The 20,000-nt window shown below is 47.4% G+C and overlaps 1 protein-coding gene across 6 annotated transcripts in view; it reads left to right on the forward strand.

The window, feature by feature from the left end:
* Window positions 1–310: 310 nt before the first annotated feature.
* The window catches only part of Dym (dymeclin), a 283,454-nt gene continuing 263,764 nt past the window's right edge, over window positions 311–20,000 (forward strand). For 2 of the 6 annotated variants that reach the window (XM_015992663.3, XM_042264422.2), the window contains exons 1-2: window positions 616–814; window positions 19,626–19,816. In XM_015992663.3, the coding sequence (XP_015848149.2) occupies window positions 19,677–19,816 (140 nt within the window). In that variant the 5' untranslated portion in view covers window positions 616–814; window positions 19,626–19,676. Of the gene's footprint in view, window positions 593–615; window positions 815–8,777; window positions 8,842–19,625; window positions 19,817–20,000 lie in introns of those variants that run through there. The other 4 variants (XM_076555514.1, XM_076555516.1, XM_076555515.1 and 1 more) reach the window with 4 other exon arrangements.

Here is a 20,000-nt window from a genome sequence, read left to right on the forward strand (position 1 = left end):
CACGATAGTGATTCTCATTCTGGTGGGACTCATCCTGATTATATTGCTGAAGGGTCCAGATCTTTCCGTTAAAAATATTTTATTTTTCAGTTCTTCATTGTCCGCAAAAGATTTGTTCGACGTTGGTGTGGTTATTCAACAGGAACGAACAGGGCCCTTAATCTCAATTAAATTACCAGTACAGGCGCTCTCGCTCCCAGGAGCCTGGAGTTTGAGGCATCTGCACTTTGCCACGTGGCTATGTGGTTGCCCGGGAGACGCTAGGAGGAAGGAACGCCAGAAGGACTACATTTCCCAGAAGCCCACGCGTCTGGCGTGCCACGGGACCGCCTGCTGCTGGTGCGCGCCCGGCCGTTCAGTTCCTAGCCGCGTCCTCAGCCGCTTCCCTCTTCTCATCCCGGCCCCCGCGTCTCCGCACCGACATCTCTGGGGCCGGAGCTCAGCCGGAGCCGGAGCCGCTGAGCGGCGGAACCATGGAGGCCTGAGCCGGCGGCGTGCACACCGGGGCCGCTGTGCGCCCGCGCTCCCGCTTCCCTGCCGCCCGCCCGCCCGCCCGCCGCGGCTCGAAGGGGAGTCCGCGCCGCTGACACAGGTGGGCTTCCCTGGCGTGGCACCGCCCCGCGGGGACTGAGCCGGAGGTGACCGGCCGCGCGCCGCCGGGCTGCGGCCCCTGAAGGTTGGGCCGCCCCGGGCTGCGCGGAGCTCGGGGGCCCTCGGCGCCCGGCTGTGCAGAACCAAGTGAACGGGACCCCCGGTCGCCCCTCCGGGACCTAGGGGTTGCCGGAACGGCGGGAGCTTCCGGACACTCGCCGAGGTTGGCTGGACAAATGGGCGTGTGATGGGCAGGGCGAGCAGTAGCGTGTTGTGCCTCTGACAGACACATTTTTATTGGCGATATCCTTGTATACTATAAAATGCATGCTTTGGAAGTACCATTAAAGTACAGCTTACTAGCTTTTAAGTCTGTTCACAGGATCGTGCCACCTTACAGCAACCCCACAACATTTTTACCTCCTCGGGAGAGATCCGTACCCATTAGCAGTCGCTCCTACTCCCTCCTTCACTCCCCGCACCCATCAGTCTATTTTCTGCCTTGGCGGATTTGCTTGAGTCATTGGGTGTTAGCTGAAGGGTGAAAAGGGGCCAAAGTGGGGTTTGAGGGAAGTGGAGTGATAGACTGAACTACAGCGAGGGGGTGATTGCAATAGGGCTAGCAAAGACTGGCTGGGGGCAGAGGGCGTGGGAGCCTTGGAGGTCTAGAGAGGAGATGCTGGACAGGAGGATGAGAAGATGCGAGGGGAGGTGGTGGGGAGCCTTGCCAGAACCAGATGCTTATGCCTGAGTTGAGGGCTCGCTCAGTCGAGGAAGACAGTCTGTCAAATAGGTGAGTGGTAGCTGCAGAGGATGAAGCTCATGGGTTTCTAGAACTCCTGTTCTGCTCTGGAGTTTTCATTTTAGACCATCTTCTTGGCAACTCAGAGACACTGGGGCAAGGGTGAATAACCTCATCTGGAAGATGAGGAGCTGGCATTCTAGAGGTTGGGGGACCTGGTTAAAGCTCATAAAGTTAGTAAGTGGGGCAGGAGCTGAGACTGAAGTATAATGGATGAAACCAGAAGTTGCCAGGTTATTAAGAAACAGAATTGAGCTAGGATAATGTTAATAGGTAGAGGATCGAGCTGTTGAGAAGTCTGTCTGTGTTGGCCTAGTAGTAGTGGTGGTGGCGGTGGTGGCGCGCACGCCTTTTATCCCAGCACTGGGAGGCAGAGACAGGCGGATCTTTGTGAGTTCCAGGCCAGCCTGGGCTACAGAGAGAGTTCCAGGACAGCGAGGGCTACATAGAGAAACCCTGTCATGATAAACCAAAACGAAGTCTGTGTTATAACGTGTATGTTAAGCAGTCTTTGTTGTTCGTTTTGGTCAAGGTCTTGTTGCTTTGTGGAAAGGTTGTGAGAAAAGTCTTGATCAGTGGCTCTCACCCTTCCTGACACTGTGACCCTTCAATAAGTTCCTCATGTAGTGGTGACCCTCAACCATAAAGTTATTTTTACTGCTGCTTCCTAACTGTCATTTTGCTACTATTAGGAATCATAATGTATGGGCAGTCGTGGTGCACATCTTTAATCCCAGCACCTGGGAGGCAGAGGCAGACAGATATCTGTGAGTTCAAGGCCAGCCTGGACTACAGAGTGAGTCCAGGAAAGGTGCAAAGCTGCATAGAGAAACCCTGTTTCGAAAAACAAAACAAAACAAAACAAAAGTAACACATTTAGGGGTGGGGATTTAGCTCAATGGTAGAGCGCTTGCCTAGCAAGTGCAAGGCCCTGGGTTCGGTCCTTTGGGGGGGGGATCATAATGTAAATACCTGTGTTTTCCAGTGGCCTTAGGTGACCCCTGTGAAAGGGTCATTTGGCCCCCAAAGGGATTGGGACCCACAAGTTGAGAGACACTGGAGTTGTATAACTCAGTGGTAGAATCCTCGCCTGGCATATACAAGGCCCTGAGTTTGATCTTCAGCATCATGAGGAAGAAAAAAAGAACAAATATTGAACTAAGATAATGTATTCTTTTTTTTTTAAATTTATTTATTATGTATACAGTGCTCTGTCTGCATGCATGCCTGCAGGCCAAAAGAAGGTGCCAGTTCTTGTTACAGATGGTTGTGAGCCACCCTGTGGTTGCTGGGAATTGAACTCAGGACCCCTGGAAGAACAGCCAGTGCTCTTAACTGCTGAGCCATCTCTCCAGCCCCTAAGATATGTATTCTTAAATACCATTACCAGCTCTGACAGTGCCAGTAATCATAAGTGTAGCATTTCAGTAATACCTGCTGGAGATTGAGCTCCATTACTCTTCTTTTAATATTGATATAATACTATGAGCATACTTATAATATTGACTTCTCAATGTCATCAATAGCTAGAAGGACATTATTTTTAAGAGTTGGCATCTTTTTAGATTTTATTTACTTTTGTAGAAGGATGGTTTCTTGAGTGCACTGCAAGGGGGCACTGGGTTGGGCAAGAACGGGAGTACTTCTGTCTTTGGATCCATCTGATAGGAGGCGCTGGGCAGTACAAACACATCCATGTTTCATGGAGTACTTCTGTCTTTGGATCCATCTGATAGGAGGCGACTGGGCAGTACAAACACATCCATGTTTCACTTGATGAAATGTTGTAGTATCATTCCACATTGGAACATGGAATTTGGGGTGACCTGAATCTGTGTTCCCAGGCCTTGGTCACTCAAATGGCTTCAGAATATTCCTTAAATAACAAAAAACCATAGTGCCTCCTGCTTCTCCAGTAGTTCCTGCTACTCCTCAGTTCCACTTTTAACAATCAGTATGGGTCATTCTTTGTAAAACAGTGAAATGTTGTTAACATTGACTATCTTTTTTGTTTGTTTGTTTTTCCCCCAAAACAGGATTTCTCTGTTGTAGCCCTGGCTGTCCTAGAACTTGCTCTGTAGACCAGCCTCAGAGATCCATCTGCCTCTGTCCGAAAGTGCTGGGGTTAAAAACAACGCCTTCACATAAAGATCCATGTGATTGGATCAGTTTCATAGGGATAATCCAGGTTAATTTCAAATAGTGTGTGGAGCAGTAACGCCTGCGTTACCGATACCTGTTCACCATGTCCGAGTGAGGGGCTGTGGATTAAAAAATAAGAGACAAGAGACAGCAAGTCATTCACCACGGCTGAAATGCCGAATGCCAAATGTTTAGGAATTGCCACAGGGGCAGGCAAGCCAGGCTGTGTTGCTCCCATGAGAAGCATGGTTTTATTTACAGTTCTAAGATCCTGTAATAGCCTCCATTTTCCTGACTTCTTTTTGTTTGTGTTTGTTTTTTTGTTTTGTTTTTTCTAGACAGGGTTTCTCTGTGTAGCTTTGCGCCTTTCCTGGAGCTCACTTGGTAGCCCAGGCTGGCCTCGAACTCAGAGATCCGCCTGCCTCTGCCTCCCGAGTGCTGGGATTAAAGGCAGGCACCACCACCGCCCAGCCTGACTTCTTTTTAATAACAAATATAGGTGAGTTCCAAGGTGAAGTGGAAGGAGTGATATGTCCAGCATCTAACTGTTCCTTAACTAATGTGTTTGCAGCCTCCAATTTTTCCTTAGTAAGGGGCCACTGCTCCACCCATACAAGTGTGCTTATTTTTTTTAAAAGATGATTATTATTTTTGATTTTTATATGAAGGTGGGGGATCTGAGGTTGGCTCCTGTTTGTGTGGTATGTATTTCACTGACTGAGCATCTCCCCAGCCTTTACTTTCTACGTCTTTACTTCAGGCACATCTCTGAAGTCTCTCTGCTTCCCTTGAACTAAAAAAATCCTGTGCCTCAGCCTCCAAAGTGCTGGATTACAGGCTTGAGCCCCCGTGCCTGCGTTTATGGCCGTCCCTTTTGGAGGTAACATTATCTGGAGTTGAACAGCTAAGATGTGGACGCCTTTGGAGGCTGATATTCTGCCAATCTCCGCATGCTTTGGACTGTTTTGCTGCGTTATTTTCTTTGCCCCAGATGCAGTGGGAGTACTCCCTTTGAGTCAGGATGCAGGTGATGGGCTGGTTAGAGCAGAGAGGACTGTAAACAAGGACTGAGAAATACCTGTGGCTCTGGCAGTGTCACTTGGGTAAACTCGAAAAGTGAGTAAGCATAAAGCTATCTAACACCATGTGAAGTTTCTCCTTCCTGATCCCCTCCCTCCCTCCCTCTCTCCTCCTCCCTCCCCTCCCCTCCCCTCCCCTCCTTCCCCTCCCCTCTCCTTCCTTAGTAGGGTCTGACTGCATAGCCCAGGCTGTTCATTTTGGTCTCTTTTATATTTATGTTTTTAAAAATGTTAGATACTTGTAATCAGAGTGTGCTTTCTCTCTCTCTCTCTCTCTCTCTCTCTCTCTCTCTCTCTCTCTCTTTCTCTCTCTCTCTCTCTCTGGTGGTGCTTCTTTTCATGTATGAGTGAGAAGACAAGGATTCTCTGAGACACTCCTACTTCAGTGGGATAGGAGGGTGCTGGTAGAGAGAGAGGATATTTGCAGTTAGGTTGAGCTGCTGCTGGGACGTTTGGACTTGAAGTACTTTCTCAAGTACTATGACTCAGCTGTATAGGGGTGAGTGCTGTGGGCCAGAAAGCAGAGAGACAAGGTGGCAGTTGCTCCTCTTCTTCCAGGGACAGAGGTGGACAGGATTTGCACAAGTCCTCTAATGTGCTGTCCTGTTCCACATTGCTGATGAGCTGTGGAGGTCTGCTGTCCTTGGGTGAGGCACCTGGCTCTCTGGTGACGGGCCTTAGTGTACCTTTTGACAGGGAGGCAGTGGCAGTTATGAGTATCTGCTCTTGTCTTCAAGCTTAATTTTGCTAGTAATTTTTTAGGGGAAGGGATTTGGAGATAGGATTTCTCTGTGTAACCCTGGCTGTCCTGGAACTTATTTTGTAAACCAGGCTGGCCTTGAACGAAGGCATCCGGGCCTGCTGAGTGCTGGGATTAAAGGTGTGTGCCACCACCGCCCTGCATAATCTCTTATTTTTAAAGTAGAGCTTAATTTTCCAAACTTAATGTGCTGGTAAATAGTTTGTATGTTTTTTGAGACAGAGTCTTACCGTGTAGCCCCAGCTGGCCTGGATGTAGAATAGCCTGGCCTTGTACTCAGAGATTTTTTATGCCTCTGCCTCCCAAATGCTGGAACTAAAGTTGTATGCTACTATGCCCTTTAGAAGTGGCTGTCAAATCTTTTCTTTGTCATATAATAGTGTATTTCTTTTAAAAAAATTTTATTTTAGATTTTATTTATTTTTATTTACTATGTATGGAGTTTAGTCTGCATGTATGTCTGTGTACCATGAACATGCACTGCCTGGGGAGGCCAGAAGAGGGCGTCAGATCCCCTGGACCTGGCTGTAGAGGGTTGTGAGCTGCCATGTGGGTGCTGGGAACAGAACCCTGCTCCTCTGGAAGAGGATCACTTAACCACTGAGCCATCTCTGCAGCACCCTTGATAGGACATTTCTCGTTGGGGTGAGTTTGTCATTAAATTTTATTTATTTATTTGGAGACAGGTTTTCACTGTGTAACATAAACGTTCTGATCTTGCAGCAGCTGCCTAGGCCTCCAACATGTTACTAATGTATCTCTCACTGGACAGGAGTCTGGAGATATGGCTGTTCACTGTCTTGGGGCCTGGTGGTTTCTACGTCCTAGTCATTCCTAGGACATAGACCTTGATCTTTGGGTCCAGGAGGACTGCCTGAGTTGTAGCTAAAATATCCAGGCAGCAGGGAAGGGGTGCAAAGAGGGTTGCTAAGTAGATAGCCAAGAGGTGGCTGTCTACTTAGAAGGAGACATCAATGCATCTTTTAGTTAGACAGGATATGTCTGGTTAGAAAGGCAATTTCTGTTAGCAGATGGAAGGCCTGGAGAGATGGCCCAGTGGTTGAAAGTGCTGACTGCTCTTCCAGAAGACCTGGGTTCAAGTCCCAGCACCCACCTGGTAGCTCACAACTGTCTATAACTCCTGTTCCAGGGGATCCGACACCCTCACACAGATGTACATACAGGCAGGATACCATTGTACATAAAATACAAATAAATTATTAAAAAAAGAAGAGGCAGTTTCTGTTAGCAAATTGGAGAGGCTGTAGGCAGTCAGCTCTTCCGCCTTGTTTGGTGAGTAGTTGTCTATTTGCAGCCTCCAGGCTGATCTACACTCTTAGACAACTCTAAACCTGCACCCGGCTGTCATCTGTTTGCTTTGGTGAGGTTTTGACCACTTACCCCTTGAGATGGGGTCTTAATTTGTCACCTAAGCTGGTCTTGAACTCATGATGCTGCCTAGAAGACTGATCTTAACTCCAGGAGATCCTCCTGCCTCAGTCTCCTGAGTACTGAAATTGTAGGTTTGTGGCACCACACCTATTCAACCCTTTTGACTTTAAATTTTTTTATCTGCAAAATGGGACTCACATTTACTTTATGTTGCCTGGAGAGTGAAATGGAGATACTTTTAAGATCAACCAACCAATCTGTAATCAATCATTTATATGTCTGTCTAATCATTCATGTTTCTGGACATAGAAACCTGATTAGGTGTGTGGAGGTAGACCGAAGAAGGATATCTCTTCACTTCAGTATTGGGGTGTTGAGTTTGAGGTGCTTTGGAGGCACCAGGTGACAATCAGGTGCACCTGGCACTCACTAGATGGTTCTGGACTGGACTCATTAGTACATAGTACATAAGAGTGGGGCTCACTGGTCTAGATCTGGTAGGGATACATGGATTATACGGCTATAATGTTTGGAGTGAGAATGTTCTATCTGGGTGTGGTGCTACTTGCCTTTACTCCGGCAGTGGTAGAGGCAGGCAGATCTGTGAGTTTGAGGTCAACTTGGCCTACATCATGAGTTCCACCCCAGGCGGGGCTGTATAGTAGGCTCTGTCTTAAAAATTAAATAAATAAACAAACATAAATAAAATGTTTGCTGTGTAATAAGTCTCTCTTTAAAGCACCCAGTATCAGCTTGTGCTCTGTTTTTTTTGAGACCAGATCTTTCTTTGTAGCCCATGTGTAGACCAGGCTTGCCTTGAACTCATAGAAATACATCTGCCTCTGCTTCCCAAGTGCTTGGATTAAAGGTGTGTGCCCCACTCCCAGCCCTTGCTCTGCCCCCCCTCCCTGCCCCCTCCAGATGGGGTTTCCCTGTGTAACAGTCCTGGATGTCCTGGAATTAAAGGCGTGCACCACCACTGCCCAGCTAGTTCTGTTTTTTGAGACAAAAACTTGGTATGTTTCCCTGGATGACTTGAATCTCATCAAGTAGCCCTGGCTGGCTTCAAACTTTTCGAGATCCACCTGCCTCTGCCTCCAGAATGCTGGGATTAAAGGGCACTACCACACCCAGCTTTTTTTGTTTTTAATTTTAGGGTCCTTTGATTCTGCCTGTGTGCATTGTGTGTATATGGAGCCAGCGGTCAGTGTTTGGTATCTTAACTAGTTTTCTCTGTACTTTTTGCCAGCGTCTCTCATGGAACCTGATGCTCACTGATTTTCTAGACTGGCAGGCCAGTGAACAGGGACCTACCTGTCTGTTTCCCCAGTACTGGAATTCACTCTTGCCTTTGGCTTTTCAGTGGGTACTGGGAATCTGAACTCAGGTCTTCATGCCTTGGTGGCAAGCAATTTAGTGACTGAGCCATCTTCCCTAGACTTGAAATTGTTTTCTTTTTGATGGTATCCTGTTCTCAGTTCATGAAACAGTGTATATTATAGAGATGATATGATGGATGTGGTGGCTAAAAAGAGAATGCGTTTTGTACCTTACCTGTGTGGGTGTGACATCTGGTGTGCCACTTTATGGTTCTGTAATTTTAGGTAAACTAAGCATTCTTTGTTTTATTTTATTTTTTCCTTAGGCCAAGAATTGGTAGGTATTGTAACTATTTTAGGGTTTGTGGGCTGAAAGGCAAAGTGAAAGCTACTTTTTAGGTCCTTCTGTAGTAAGGGAGAGGAAATTTCTCAGAGTTTTCATTGATAAAGTGCGGTGCCGAGCGTTGAGGACTGTGTCTACAATGCTTGCTTAGCGTACAGGCGTGCCGATTCTGTCGTTGGTGTAATGTAACCTGGGCATGGCGTCCTGTGCCAGGCATCTCAGCACTTGGGAGGTAGCTAGAGGCAGGAGGGTCAGAAGTTCAAGGCCGTCATTGGCTATATAGCAGGTTTGAGCCCAGCTTGGGCTATGTGAGACCCTGTCTTAAAGACAATTTTTTTTTCTGAACTAGGTATGGTGGTACATGATTATAATCCCAGCACTCAGGAGGCTGAGGGAGGAGGATTGAATTCAAGGTCAGTCTGGTGACCCTCTCTCTCTCTCTCTCAAAAAGAAAAGACTTATTATTAAAAATTTCTTTTTACTTTATTATATGAGTGTTTTGCTTATGGGTATGTGTGTGCACCCTGTGTGTGCCTGGTACCAACAGAGATCAGAAGGGGTGTTGTATCTCCCTGGAACTGGAGTTACAGATAGTTGTGAGCCACCATGTAGGTCCTGGGAGTTGAGCTGAGGTCTTTCACAAGAGCAAGTATTCTTAAACACTGAGCCATCTCTCCAGCCCATTTTATTATTGTTACTATATTTATTATTATTATTATTATTATTATTATTATTATTATTATTGGTAGTAAAGGATTGCTAGTGTTAGGGGCTGCAGTGGTGACTGTACATTAATGGGGGTTTCTACAAAGCACTTGGAGCCTTCTCATGCTAGGCTGAATCATTAAAACATAATATCAAGACTCCACAGATTTTGTACATCTTACATTTCTTCAGGGTTTATAAATTTGTTCAGGTACTCCTATTCGCTCCACCCATACCTACCATGGTCAGTAGTTACACATCTTTACAGATTCTATTGCAGGTTGCCTTCCTTTTCCTCTTACTTTTTTCTAGCTTTTGACTTGTGTGTTCTTGTGAGGTCAGGACACCTTGTAAGAGTCAGTCCTCTCCTTCTGCCATCTGAGTCCCAGGGACCGCTCTCAGGCCATCAGACTTAGTGGGTCCAGGGACCACTCTCAGGCCATCAGACTTAGTGGGTCCAGGGACCACTCTCAGGCCATCAGACTAAGTGGGTCCAGGGATCACTCTCAGGCCATCAGACTTAGTGGGTCCAGGGACCACTCTCAGGCCATCAGACTAAGTGGGTCCAGGGATCACTCTCAGGCCATCAGACTTAATGGGTCCCAGGGACCACACTCAGGCCATCAGACTTAGTGGGTCCAGGGATCACTCTCCGGCCGTCAGACTTAGTGGATCCCAGGAACCACTCTCAGGCCGTCAGACTTAGTGGGTCCAGGGACTGCTGTCAGGCCATCAGACTTAGTGGATCCCAGGGATCACTCTCAGGCCATCAGACTTAGTGGGTCCAGGGACTGCTGTCAGGCCATCAGACTTAGTGGATCCCAGGGATCGCTCTCAGGCCATCAGACTTAGTGGATCCCAGGGACGGCTCTCAGGCCATCAGACTTAATGGGCTCCAGGGACCGTTCTCAGGCCATCAGACTTAGTGGATCCCAGGGACCGCTCTCAGGCCATCAGACTTAGTGGGTCCCAGGGACCGCTCTCAGGCTATCAGACTTAATGGATCTCAGGGACCGCTCTCAGGCCATCAGACTTAGTGGGTCCAGGGACTGCTGTCAGGCCATCAGACTTAGTGGATCCCAGGGACCGCTCTCAGGCAGTCAGACTTAGTGGCAAGCACCTTCTACCCATGAATCATCTCACCAGCCTCTGAGTTAATAGTTTCCTGCATTTTGTGAAAGTATTCATAGTTATCACTGTTCCACACAGTCTTTTGAGTAACTGTCTTCACTTCAGATATTAAATTTTAGTCAAATATTAAATTTTTCTCTGGACAAGGTTCTTGGCTTCTGTAATCCAATACAGTGTAATTGACTCACCATTTATAAATGTCTTTCTTCACTTGGTTATCCGATGAACCATTTTGAGATCTAATTTGGTTGTGGCCTCATTTTTTTTTTTCCCTTGTTATTTTTGGGAACATTGTGAATGATGAGGCACTTTGTTTGAAGTGTTGTAGTTTGTGATCCTTGCTGTCCCGACTGAGCGCTGTGTGGTGGTGTAAGTTAGGGTATCTCAGCAGTGCTTGGGTCTGGCTGAGCTCCTCGCGGTGTATTCTCTGGCATCGCTGCGCTGTTACTAACAGTCAAATGCCTGACTTTAGTGAGAGGAAAAGATGGTGTTGGAGGGACAGCTCGGCCTTTAAGAGCACTCCTAGCTTTTGTTTTCATTTGAGACAGGGTCTCACTGTGTAGCCCTGGCTGTCCTGGAACTGTAGCCCAGGCTGGGCTTGAACTCACAGATCCGCCTGCCTCTGCCTCCTGAGTGCTGGGATTAAAGGCGTGCGCCACCATGTCCAGCCACTTCTACCTCTTCTCGAGGGTCCAAGTTCAGATCCCAGTACCATATTGGGCAGCTCACAACTGCCTGTAACTCCAGTTCCAAGGGATTCTGACCCTAGTGACACATGTGACGTGCCCTCACATACACAGTGCATGTAAATAATATTTAAAAATAATAGAGGGGCTTGAGAGAGGGCTCATCGGTCGAGAGCACGTACTGCTTTTGCAGAGGACTTCAGTTCCGCTCCCAGCACCCACGCCGGGAGGCTCACACATGGCCCATTTTAGAAGTTTCAATGCCTCTGGCCTCCAGGCACCTGCACTCATGTGCCCACACCCACACGTGTGTGAGCACACACACGTGTGCATAGTTAAAAATAATAAAGGTACAACTCGAAAAGAACTTGAAAGGGCGTATGACTTTGGAGTCTGTTTTCTTTTTTATGTTTGCGCCGACCAGTCAGAGGCTCAGTATGTCCAGCCTGGCCTCACACTTGAAGCAGTCCCCCTGCCTCAGTCTCCCATGTGCTGGGCTTATAGGCATGAGCCAGCCCACCTGGACCTGAAGTGCTGTTGAGGTCTGTGCATCATGGAAGTTTGTGCTGTGTTGAGTAGCAGGAGAAAGGGACCAGGGCATTGCGTGGGGGTGACAGGAGCAGCTTTGTAAGAAGACTTTACTTATGGACACTGAAATTTTAATTTCATGTCATAAAAGTATTCGTTATTTTTTTGGTAGCCACTTAAAAATTATTGTTCAGGCAGCTGGCTAGATTTGACCCTAGTACCACAATTTGCCAGCCGTTTTTCAAATAGTGTCACTCCCTGGTAGCTAAGCATTCAAGTACGTGAGCCTATGGGGCCTTTCTTATTCCAACCACCACAGAATATCTTCACATCTTTACACACTGAAGATCTAACTTCTTTTCAGAGTGATTCTGCAGTGCAGTCTACCCCAAGTGAAGACGGGGATAAACTATGTAAACTGTTTAGGTTATTGTTATAAACAACAGTGTGATGGACATTTGCATCCCTAGAACTTGCCAACATGTCAGTTTATCTATGAGGTAGGTTTTTTAGAATGCAGATAGAAAGCCCTTCCTTTATGAAGCTGACCTGTTGGAAGGCAAAGGATAAATACATACATGAAAATATTAGGTGTCAGAGAATGTGGATATCCCTTTGTCCTTTGCTCTGCCTTACCCACTAGGTTCTCATTCGACATGTACATAAAGCCCCAGCATTGATGTCCATTTCCCCTCATCTTAGCCTTGTGCTTCCTCTGTAGTGAGCAGGGCTGGGGAGGAGTCTAGTTTCCTAGCTTCCTCTTGGTACCATGTTGGACTAGACAGGTGGAATGGGAGGGCAAGAGGAGGCACAGAGTGTAGCACCCTCTATTAGAATTTCCTGGAACCCAGATTGTCATGAGCGGATGTTAGTGGGCTTAATTCTCCCCACTTTGAGGTACAGGAATGCTCGTGTGTAGGACCAAGTGAGCCAGAAAGGCTGGCTTGTATTGATATCACATTGATTGGTGCTCGAATGCCAAGATTCCAGGTTGAAGAAGATCCATGCCATCAGGTGTGGCAGTGTGATCCTTGGAGGGAGCCCGTCCTTCACCCTTTGAGCCTAGACACCTGCTGAGGATGACGGGGAGAGACCGTTTCTCCAGCCTCCCATCTCCTGCCCCTTGCCTCAGGAGTTTTGCATGGTAATCCTGCTGTCATACACTGGGCACTCAGCCTGTACCCACCGCATCCAGTGACTTAGCGTATCTGCCAGCGATGCTAAGTTTTTAAATTTTTACTTATGGTTGTGTCTGTCTGTGTAAACGTATGCTCCCGGTGTGTGCCTGCAGAGGCCAGGAAAAGGGGCATTGTACTCCTTAGAGCTAGAGTCAGCGGGTGGGTGTGGACCTTCAGACGTGGGTGCTGGGAACCGAACTCAGGTCCTCTGGAAGAGCTCTTAACTATGAGTCACCTCTCCAGCCCCACTTGGTTGTTTGAAATAGTGTGTTTCACTCTTAATTTAGGTTGAAGGTCTTGTCATGTGTTTATTAACTTGGAACATGGCTATTTCAGGAAGCATCTTTTGAGTACTTTCTTTTAGCAGTGTGCTGGAGGTTAATTAGGGATAAGGAGAAAAAAAGGTAAGACTCTTGCCTCTCAGGAGTAATACACCTAGGGAGACACGTTTTATATAATGCAGGAATATGCCATTTCAAGCTCCTTTTTATGTAATGAGCGCTCTAGGGAAGGGACGAGAAGGTGATAGGAAAGCTGTGTAGGAGGAGATGGAATCAGTTTTGTGTGTTCAGATGGTGGTCTTTACTCCATGCATGAAAGTAGCTCCTTTGAAAGGCTGAATGCTGCAAGCATCAGGAACAGCATGCTTCTTGTTCAGGCATGGTCGTATGTGTCATTATTAACACATAGACAAAACACTCATACACATTTGAAAAAAGAAAACGTAAAGTCTTAAGGATTTTAGGGATATTGATAAAAGTGGCCTTCCCGTCAGAGTTTGGGGCTAGAAGGAGAGATTTGAAAGTATTACTAGTATGGAAATCATAAGTGAAACCAGACGATGGAATCAGTTACTAATAAACTTTCAGAAAGAAGGGCTGAAACGTAAAGAAGTCTTCCAATGCATTGAGGGGAAGGCACTGGGCCTCTGCTGGGGTTGAATGGTGGCGAGTTTCAAGTTCCATCTTCGTCTGTTCCTCGTTGGTCTAAGGACTTGGGGTTCCAGTTAAAATGAAAGCAAGTGATTACGTGTGTGTGTGTGTGTGTGTGTGTGTGTGTGTGTGTGTGTGTGTGTGTGTGTGTATGTATGTATGTAGGGGCCCTTGGAATTGGAGTTACAGACAGTTGTGAGCTGCCATGTATGGGAATTAAACCTGGGTCCTCTGAAGAGCAGACCGTGCTCTTAGCACTAGCTGTCTCTCCAGCCCCAGACACCGCGCTGGGGATCCAAGCCAGGCCTTCTGGCAGGCCCCGCAGGCTGAGTATATTCTCAGCCATGTTCGAGGACTCCCTTAAGTTATCACAGGGAAAGTGAAGTACTCTTCTGTTCCATTTGAAGCAAATTGCCGTGCTTTTCATCTTTTGATCTGATGTCATCTTATTCTTTAATTTAATAAAGCCTACAGAAGCAAAATCCAGTCTGTAGAAAGCCAGAGGAAGCCAGACATAATTGCTTATGCCAGCAAACCTCTTTCTTTATTTTTTTTATCTTTATTTTGTTTTAATTTATTTTACATACCAACCACAGATCCCGCTCTCATCCCTCCACCCCTCCACCCACTCCCCCCCACCATGTCCTCTTGCATAGAGGGGACAGGAAAGCCTGGTACGTTCAGTTGAGGCAGGACCCCCCCCCCCCAAAGGGTGAGCAAAGTGTCTGACCATAGGTAATGGGATCCAGAAAGCCAGCTCATGCTCCAGGGATAGACCCTGATTGCACTGCCAGGGGCCCCTAAAACAGACCCCGCTACACAAATGTCTCCCGTATGCAGAGGGTCTAGTCCAGTCCCATGAAGGTTCCACAGCTGTCGGTCTAAATTTCGTGAGTTCCTTTGAGCTTGGTTCAGTTGTCTCTGTAGATTTTCCCATCATGCTCTTGACCCTCCTTGCTTATATAATCCCTCTTCCTTCTCCTTGACTGGACTCACGGAGCTCGGCCTGGTGCTTGGTTGTGGATCTCTGCATCTGCTTCCATCAGTTACTGGATGAAGGCTCTCTTGGTCCAGTCGGAGCTGGTGGAGTCTGTGTCTCAGGGGGCAGCTTTGGTCTCAGGGGTGGGAGTGGGGTGGGGTGGGGGGGATGGGGGGGTTTGGGCGGTGGAGTGGGGCCTGTGGGTTACAGGGTCTGGTGGGGGTGGGGGTGGGGGTCAGGCCTGCCTGCAGGAGTCGAGCTGGCTGGCCTGCACCTGGGGCTGCAGTGGGTGGAGGTATGGGGGCACGGGTTGTGCCCCTGGGTCTAAAGCCTATCGGCTTGAAAACCTCTTTCTTAACCAACCCATTTTTCACCCACACACTTGGAGGTGTTTATCCAGGATATTAACGTTAGAGCTACAGTTCTGACTGCTAATTTGCATAGTCTCCTGATGAGTAGCTGACTGTAAACAAATTGTTATGGTCTCTTTTGTTTGTGTCTCAGTCAGTGTTCTATTGCTATGAAGAGACCCCATGACCATGGCAACCCTTATAAAGGAAGACATTTAATTGGGGCTGGCTCACAGTTCAGAGATTCAGTCCGTTATTGTCATGGCGGTGTGAAGGGGCCCAAAATAGCTGGACCACACAGCAGCCATGACAGGCTTAGGGGCCTAGACACAGCTTCTGGGACAGGCTTACTGGCAGGCAACACCCAGATCCAGGAAAAGCCTTAAGCTGATACCACCCAGGGATCCACCCAGGGGTGAGGAAGTACCTGACATCCCAACATTCCAACCATTAGAAAAGGTGGCCAGATGTCCTTGAGTCTAGCACACACTTATTGTTTGTTTTACAGATACCCCTAGACAATTGTCAGCCAATCAGGGTCCTGGACCCTGGAAATCCCCTCACCCCAACCTCTGCTGTGATTAAAACTCTGCCCCACCTGAGCTCAGGGCTCTGCTCTCACCGCTGCGTCGGACAGACAGAGAGACCAAGCTCCGGAGTTTGAAATAAAGGCTCTTTGCTTTTACATGTGGGATTCGGTCTCTGTGGTGGTCTTTTGGGGGTCCCCGAGATCTAGGCATAACAGCGGGAAGCACAGGCAGACATGGTGCTGGACAGGTAACCAAAGAGTTGAACATCTGGATCGGCGGGCACTGGGAAGAAAGACACTGGGCCTGGCTTGAGCTTTTGAAACCCCAAAGCCCACCCCCAGTGACACACTTCCTCCAACAAGGCCACACCCACTCCAGCAGAGCCACAACTCCTAATCCCTGACTAATAAACAGTGCTGCTCCCCATGACCGAGTGTTCAAGTGAACTTATGGGTGCTGTTCTTATTCAAACTGCCACACTTTGTGCTTTCAAAAACGTTCAGTGAGACATAGTCTGAGGTCACAGATAACTGGACAAGTACAAGATTTCAAGCCAGTGTTGTGGCACACACCTGCCCTGCTAGCCCTTGGGAGTGAGGAGGATTGTGAATTCAAGGCCTGGCTAGAATACAATGAGAAACTATCAGAAAGGGGAGGCAGAATGTAGCGGTAACGCCCGCGTTACCGCTAACCGTTCACCACGTCTGGGTGAAGGGCTGCGGATTAAAAAATAGAGACAAGAGACAGCGAGTCATTCGTACGTTTGGATGTCGAATGCCGTTTATTGAAAGAGGGGAGAAACCTTAAATACGTACAGGCTTACAGCACAAATGGAGGAACCCCTGGAGGGCAGAAGTTCGCTGTCAATGGTCTACATTCCAGACTCAATGTTAGTTAACGCCCAAAATGCAGGATACACAACAAGGAACTTCCCTCAAGCATTCAGAAGGGTGGATACCGGCAGGGAATCCGAATAGGGAGGACATCTGATCAAGGTCAAGCAAGCAAGGCCGCAGCCACTCCCAGTCGGGGGCCAGGGCCCATGGCGCCCACAGCAGAACTTGGCACAAAGAACTTGGCGGAGCCAGCACGGCCCTGGGGTGTGTGGAGGAAGACGGGAGCTGTTCTGCACAGCCTTAATGGCTAATGGCTGGCTCGGAGAGTTCTGATCCGTACTCTGGGAGACCCTGGTGCGTATTTTGTGTTGAAGAGAGGATCGTTTAATTTTTAATTAGCAGTAATCATACCTCAGATGACCTTGACTGGCTAATGTGCTGCCGTTGTGGGAGCTCCTTCAGATTTGAGGAAGATTTGTGAGGATTAAATCATATGTGGACACCAGTGTAATCGACAGAGCATCCTCAGGTGCTGAGTGATGGCATGTAAGATCCCGGTATCTGATTGTGTGAAATGGAGTGAATTACTGTATAAAATGAACGTAATTGGTTCATTTAATTGGTGTGTGTGTGTGTGGTGGTATTGTGTTCCCCAAAATATTGTGCACCTTAATAAACTTATCTGGGGTCAGAGACAGAACAGCCACTAGATACAAAGGCTAGAAAATGGTGGCACTCACACCTTTAATACTAGCATTCCAGAGGCAGAGATCCATCCGGAAACCTAAGTTCAAGGCCACATTGGAAACAGCCAGACTTGGTGAGCCTTTAATCCCAGGGAGTGATGGCAGAAAGCAGAAAGGTATATAAGGCGTGAAGACCAGAAACTAGAAGCATTTGGCTGGTTAAGCTTTTAGGCTTTGAGCAGCACCGTTCAGCTGAGACCCATTCTGGATGAGGACTCAGGGGCTTCCAGTCTGAGGAAACAGGACCAGTTGAGGAATTGGTGAGGTGAGGAAGCTGTGGCTTGTTCTGCTTCTGATCTTCCAGCATTCACCCCAATACCTGACCCAAGGTTTCATTTTATTAATTAGACCTTTTAAGATTCCCGCTACATCTAAGAAGTACTTTCTGAGAATTTCAGGTTAGATTTTTTCTTTTAAGGATTTATTTATCCTTACATCATATGTATGTGTGTTTAGCCTGCATGTATAAATGTATTGCATGTATGCCTGGTGCCCACAGAACCAGAAGAGGGCATCAGATCCCTTGGAACTGGAGGTAAGGACGGTTATCAGCCACCACATAGGTGCTGGGAGCCAAACTCAGATCCGTGTCAAGAGCAGCAGGTGCTTTAAACCACTGAACTGTCTCTCCAGCCTTTGCAGCTTAAGAGTTTTGAATTTTGATTTTTCAGTTCTTTTTATAAGCCTTTTTTTATCTTGAAGTAATTATAGACTAATAATACTTTTTAAACACAATAGAAGAAAGTTCTGTGTGCTTTTCATGTTTTGCCTGGTTTCTCCCTGTGTTAATAGAACTGGAGGGTTGGTTGGGCATGGTGGTGCACACCATTAGTCCCAGCACTCGGGAGCCAGAGGCAGGTGGAACTCTGAGTCCAAGACCAGTCTGGTCTACAGCAAGTTACAGGACTGCTAGGTTTTAAGAAACCCTGTCTTAGAAACACTCTCTCTCTCTCTCTCTCTCTCTCTCTCTCTCTCTCTCTCTCTCTCTCTCACACACACACACACACACACACACACACACACACACACACACACACACACACACACGTATGTACGTATATGTATAACTTTGTGACCCATCAGTTGAATGCAGGCCTTTTGTACTCTCTAGACAGGAATTTTGAGTGGGATGGAGAAGCTCTTCCAGTTTTGGCAATTCTGGGTCCTTTTGTGTCCGTAGGGGCTAGTCTAAGACCCAGACGTTTTACAGCTCTGACCCTAACCCCTGAGGATTTAGTGCCGTTTACTCCAGTTCATCCAGGTTGACGGGACCCTGGTCACTCTGAGCTTAAGCGTCAGTGGCCTTGGTACTGGGCTGCTATTACAGTCCTTGAAATCCCAGCACATGGGGTGTAGGAGTAGCGAGATCAGGAGTTCAAAGCTATCTTTGGCTACATAGCAAGTTTAAGGCCAGCCTGAACCACATAAGATCCTGTCTTTAAAATGCAAACAACGTGTGTGTGTGTGTGTGTGTGTGTGTGTGTGTGTGTGTGTGTGTGTGTGTGTGTGTGTGTGATACCACTAGCAAGCCTCTGCCACTAGCTGCTCCTCCAGGCCGACTACTTTATTCAGTGTTGTATCTAGCTGTAACTCTTTACTTATTTGAGTTGTATCTGCAGCTTTTTACTTGTTTGTTAACATTTTTACTGAGTTTCAAATGCAGAAAAGTCTAACGGCACAATAAACACTACCTGTTCTGTTCATCTGCATTCTGTACCAGTGAAAATGCATCATACACTGGTGCAATGGCTACAAAATCGTGGGAGTGAACAGTCACTCTGATTGGACTTAAGACCCATGCCACGGGACGGAACTCATGCCCGACAGTGTTCAGAGAAGCAGACAGGCCATGAGCCTAGGGTTTTAGTGTCTTTTATGTATAAAATCCTGTCATCGGCAAATGCAGGTACATTTGACTCCTTCCCTTCCTGTTTGTAGCCCCTTAGTCTCCCTCAGTTGTCTTATGCTCTAAGACTCCAAGGACAGAATTGACTAGGTATGGGGAGAGCGGACAACCTTGTCTTGTTGCTGATTTAGTGAAAATGCTTTGAGTTTCTCATCTTTAAGTTGATGTATATCCCTTGTATCCTTAGTCTTTCCAAGACTTTTCATGAAGGGATATGTTTATGTTTTTTTAAGGTTTATTTTAGTTTTTCACTCAAGTGCATGTGTGCATCTTTGCAAGTGTATGCACATGTGTGTGGGCTGATGTCCATAGAGACTGAAAGAGGATGCTGGTTCTCTCGGAGCTGCTGTTACTGGCATTTCTGAGCTACCTTACCTGGGTGTTGGGATCTGATCTCTGGTACTCCAGCTAGAGCAGCAAGTGCTCATAACTGCAGAGCCATCTCTCCAGCCCGAGTTATGTTCCTCTTCACATGTGGGATCAACAGATTGACATTTTTGTGTTTGTACTGGCCCTGATAGGTTATAATCCCATTTCTTCCCCTGGGATTTTGTGCCCGAGGCTCAGTGTATTTGCAGATGAAGAGAGCGCCTCTAGAGGAGGTGTAGTTTGTGTGTCTGTCTAGCTCAGTGTTAGGAAGCTGTGGTGTTTATTTGGAACGATTTGAAATATTCTTCCCATTTTTGATAGGTTGTCTTGTGGACATGCCCATGTGAGGACGAGTTGCCTACCACACAGAAGATGGGCTCGAACAGCAGCAGGATCAGTGACCTTCCGAAGAACGAGTACTTGCAAAAGCTGTCAGGCACTGAGTCTGTCTCTGAAAACGACCCCTTCTGGAATCAGCTCTTTTCGTTTTCTTTTCCTGCACCAACCAGCAGGTAAGACTCTTCCTGGAGACGGAAAATCGAGATAGCAGGCTGTGCGAGCCCGGGCTGTCAGCATGCTACTTCCCAGTGTTCTTTCACCGAGTCAGGTGTGTTGGTAGAAACTACAGAAGCTGGCAAAGGCGGAAGTAGTTTTTATTCTGTGTCTCCATCCCCTTACAGCTGCATTTGCCAGTAG

The sequence above is a fragment of the Peromyscus maniculatus genome, chromosome 19 (genome assembly GCF_049852395.1).
Source record: "Peromyscus maniculatus bairdii isolate BWxNUB_F1_BW_parent chromosome 19, HU_Pman_BW_mat_3.1, whole genome shotgun sequence".
Lineage (NCBI taxonomy): Eukaryota > Metazoa > Chordata > Mammalia > Rodentia > Cricetidae > Peromyscus > Peromyscus maniculatus.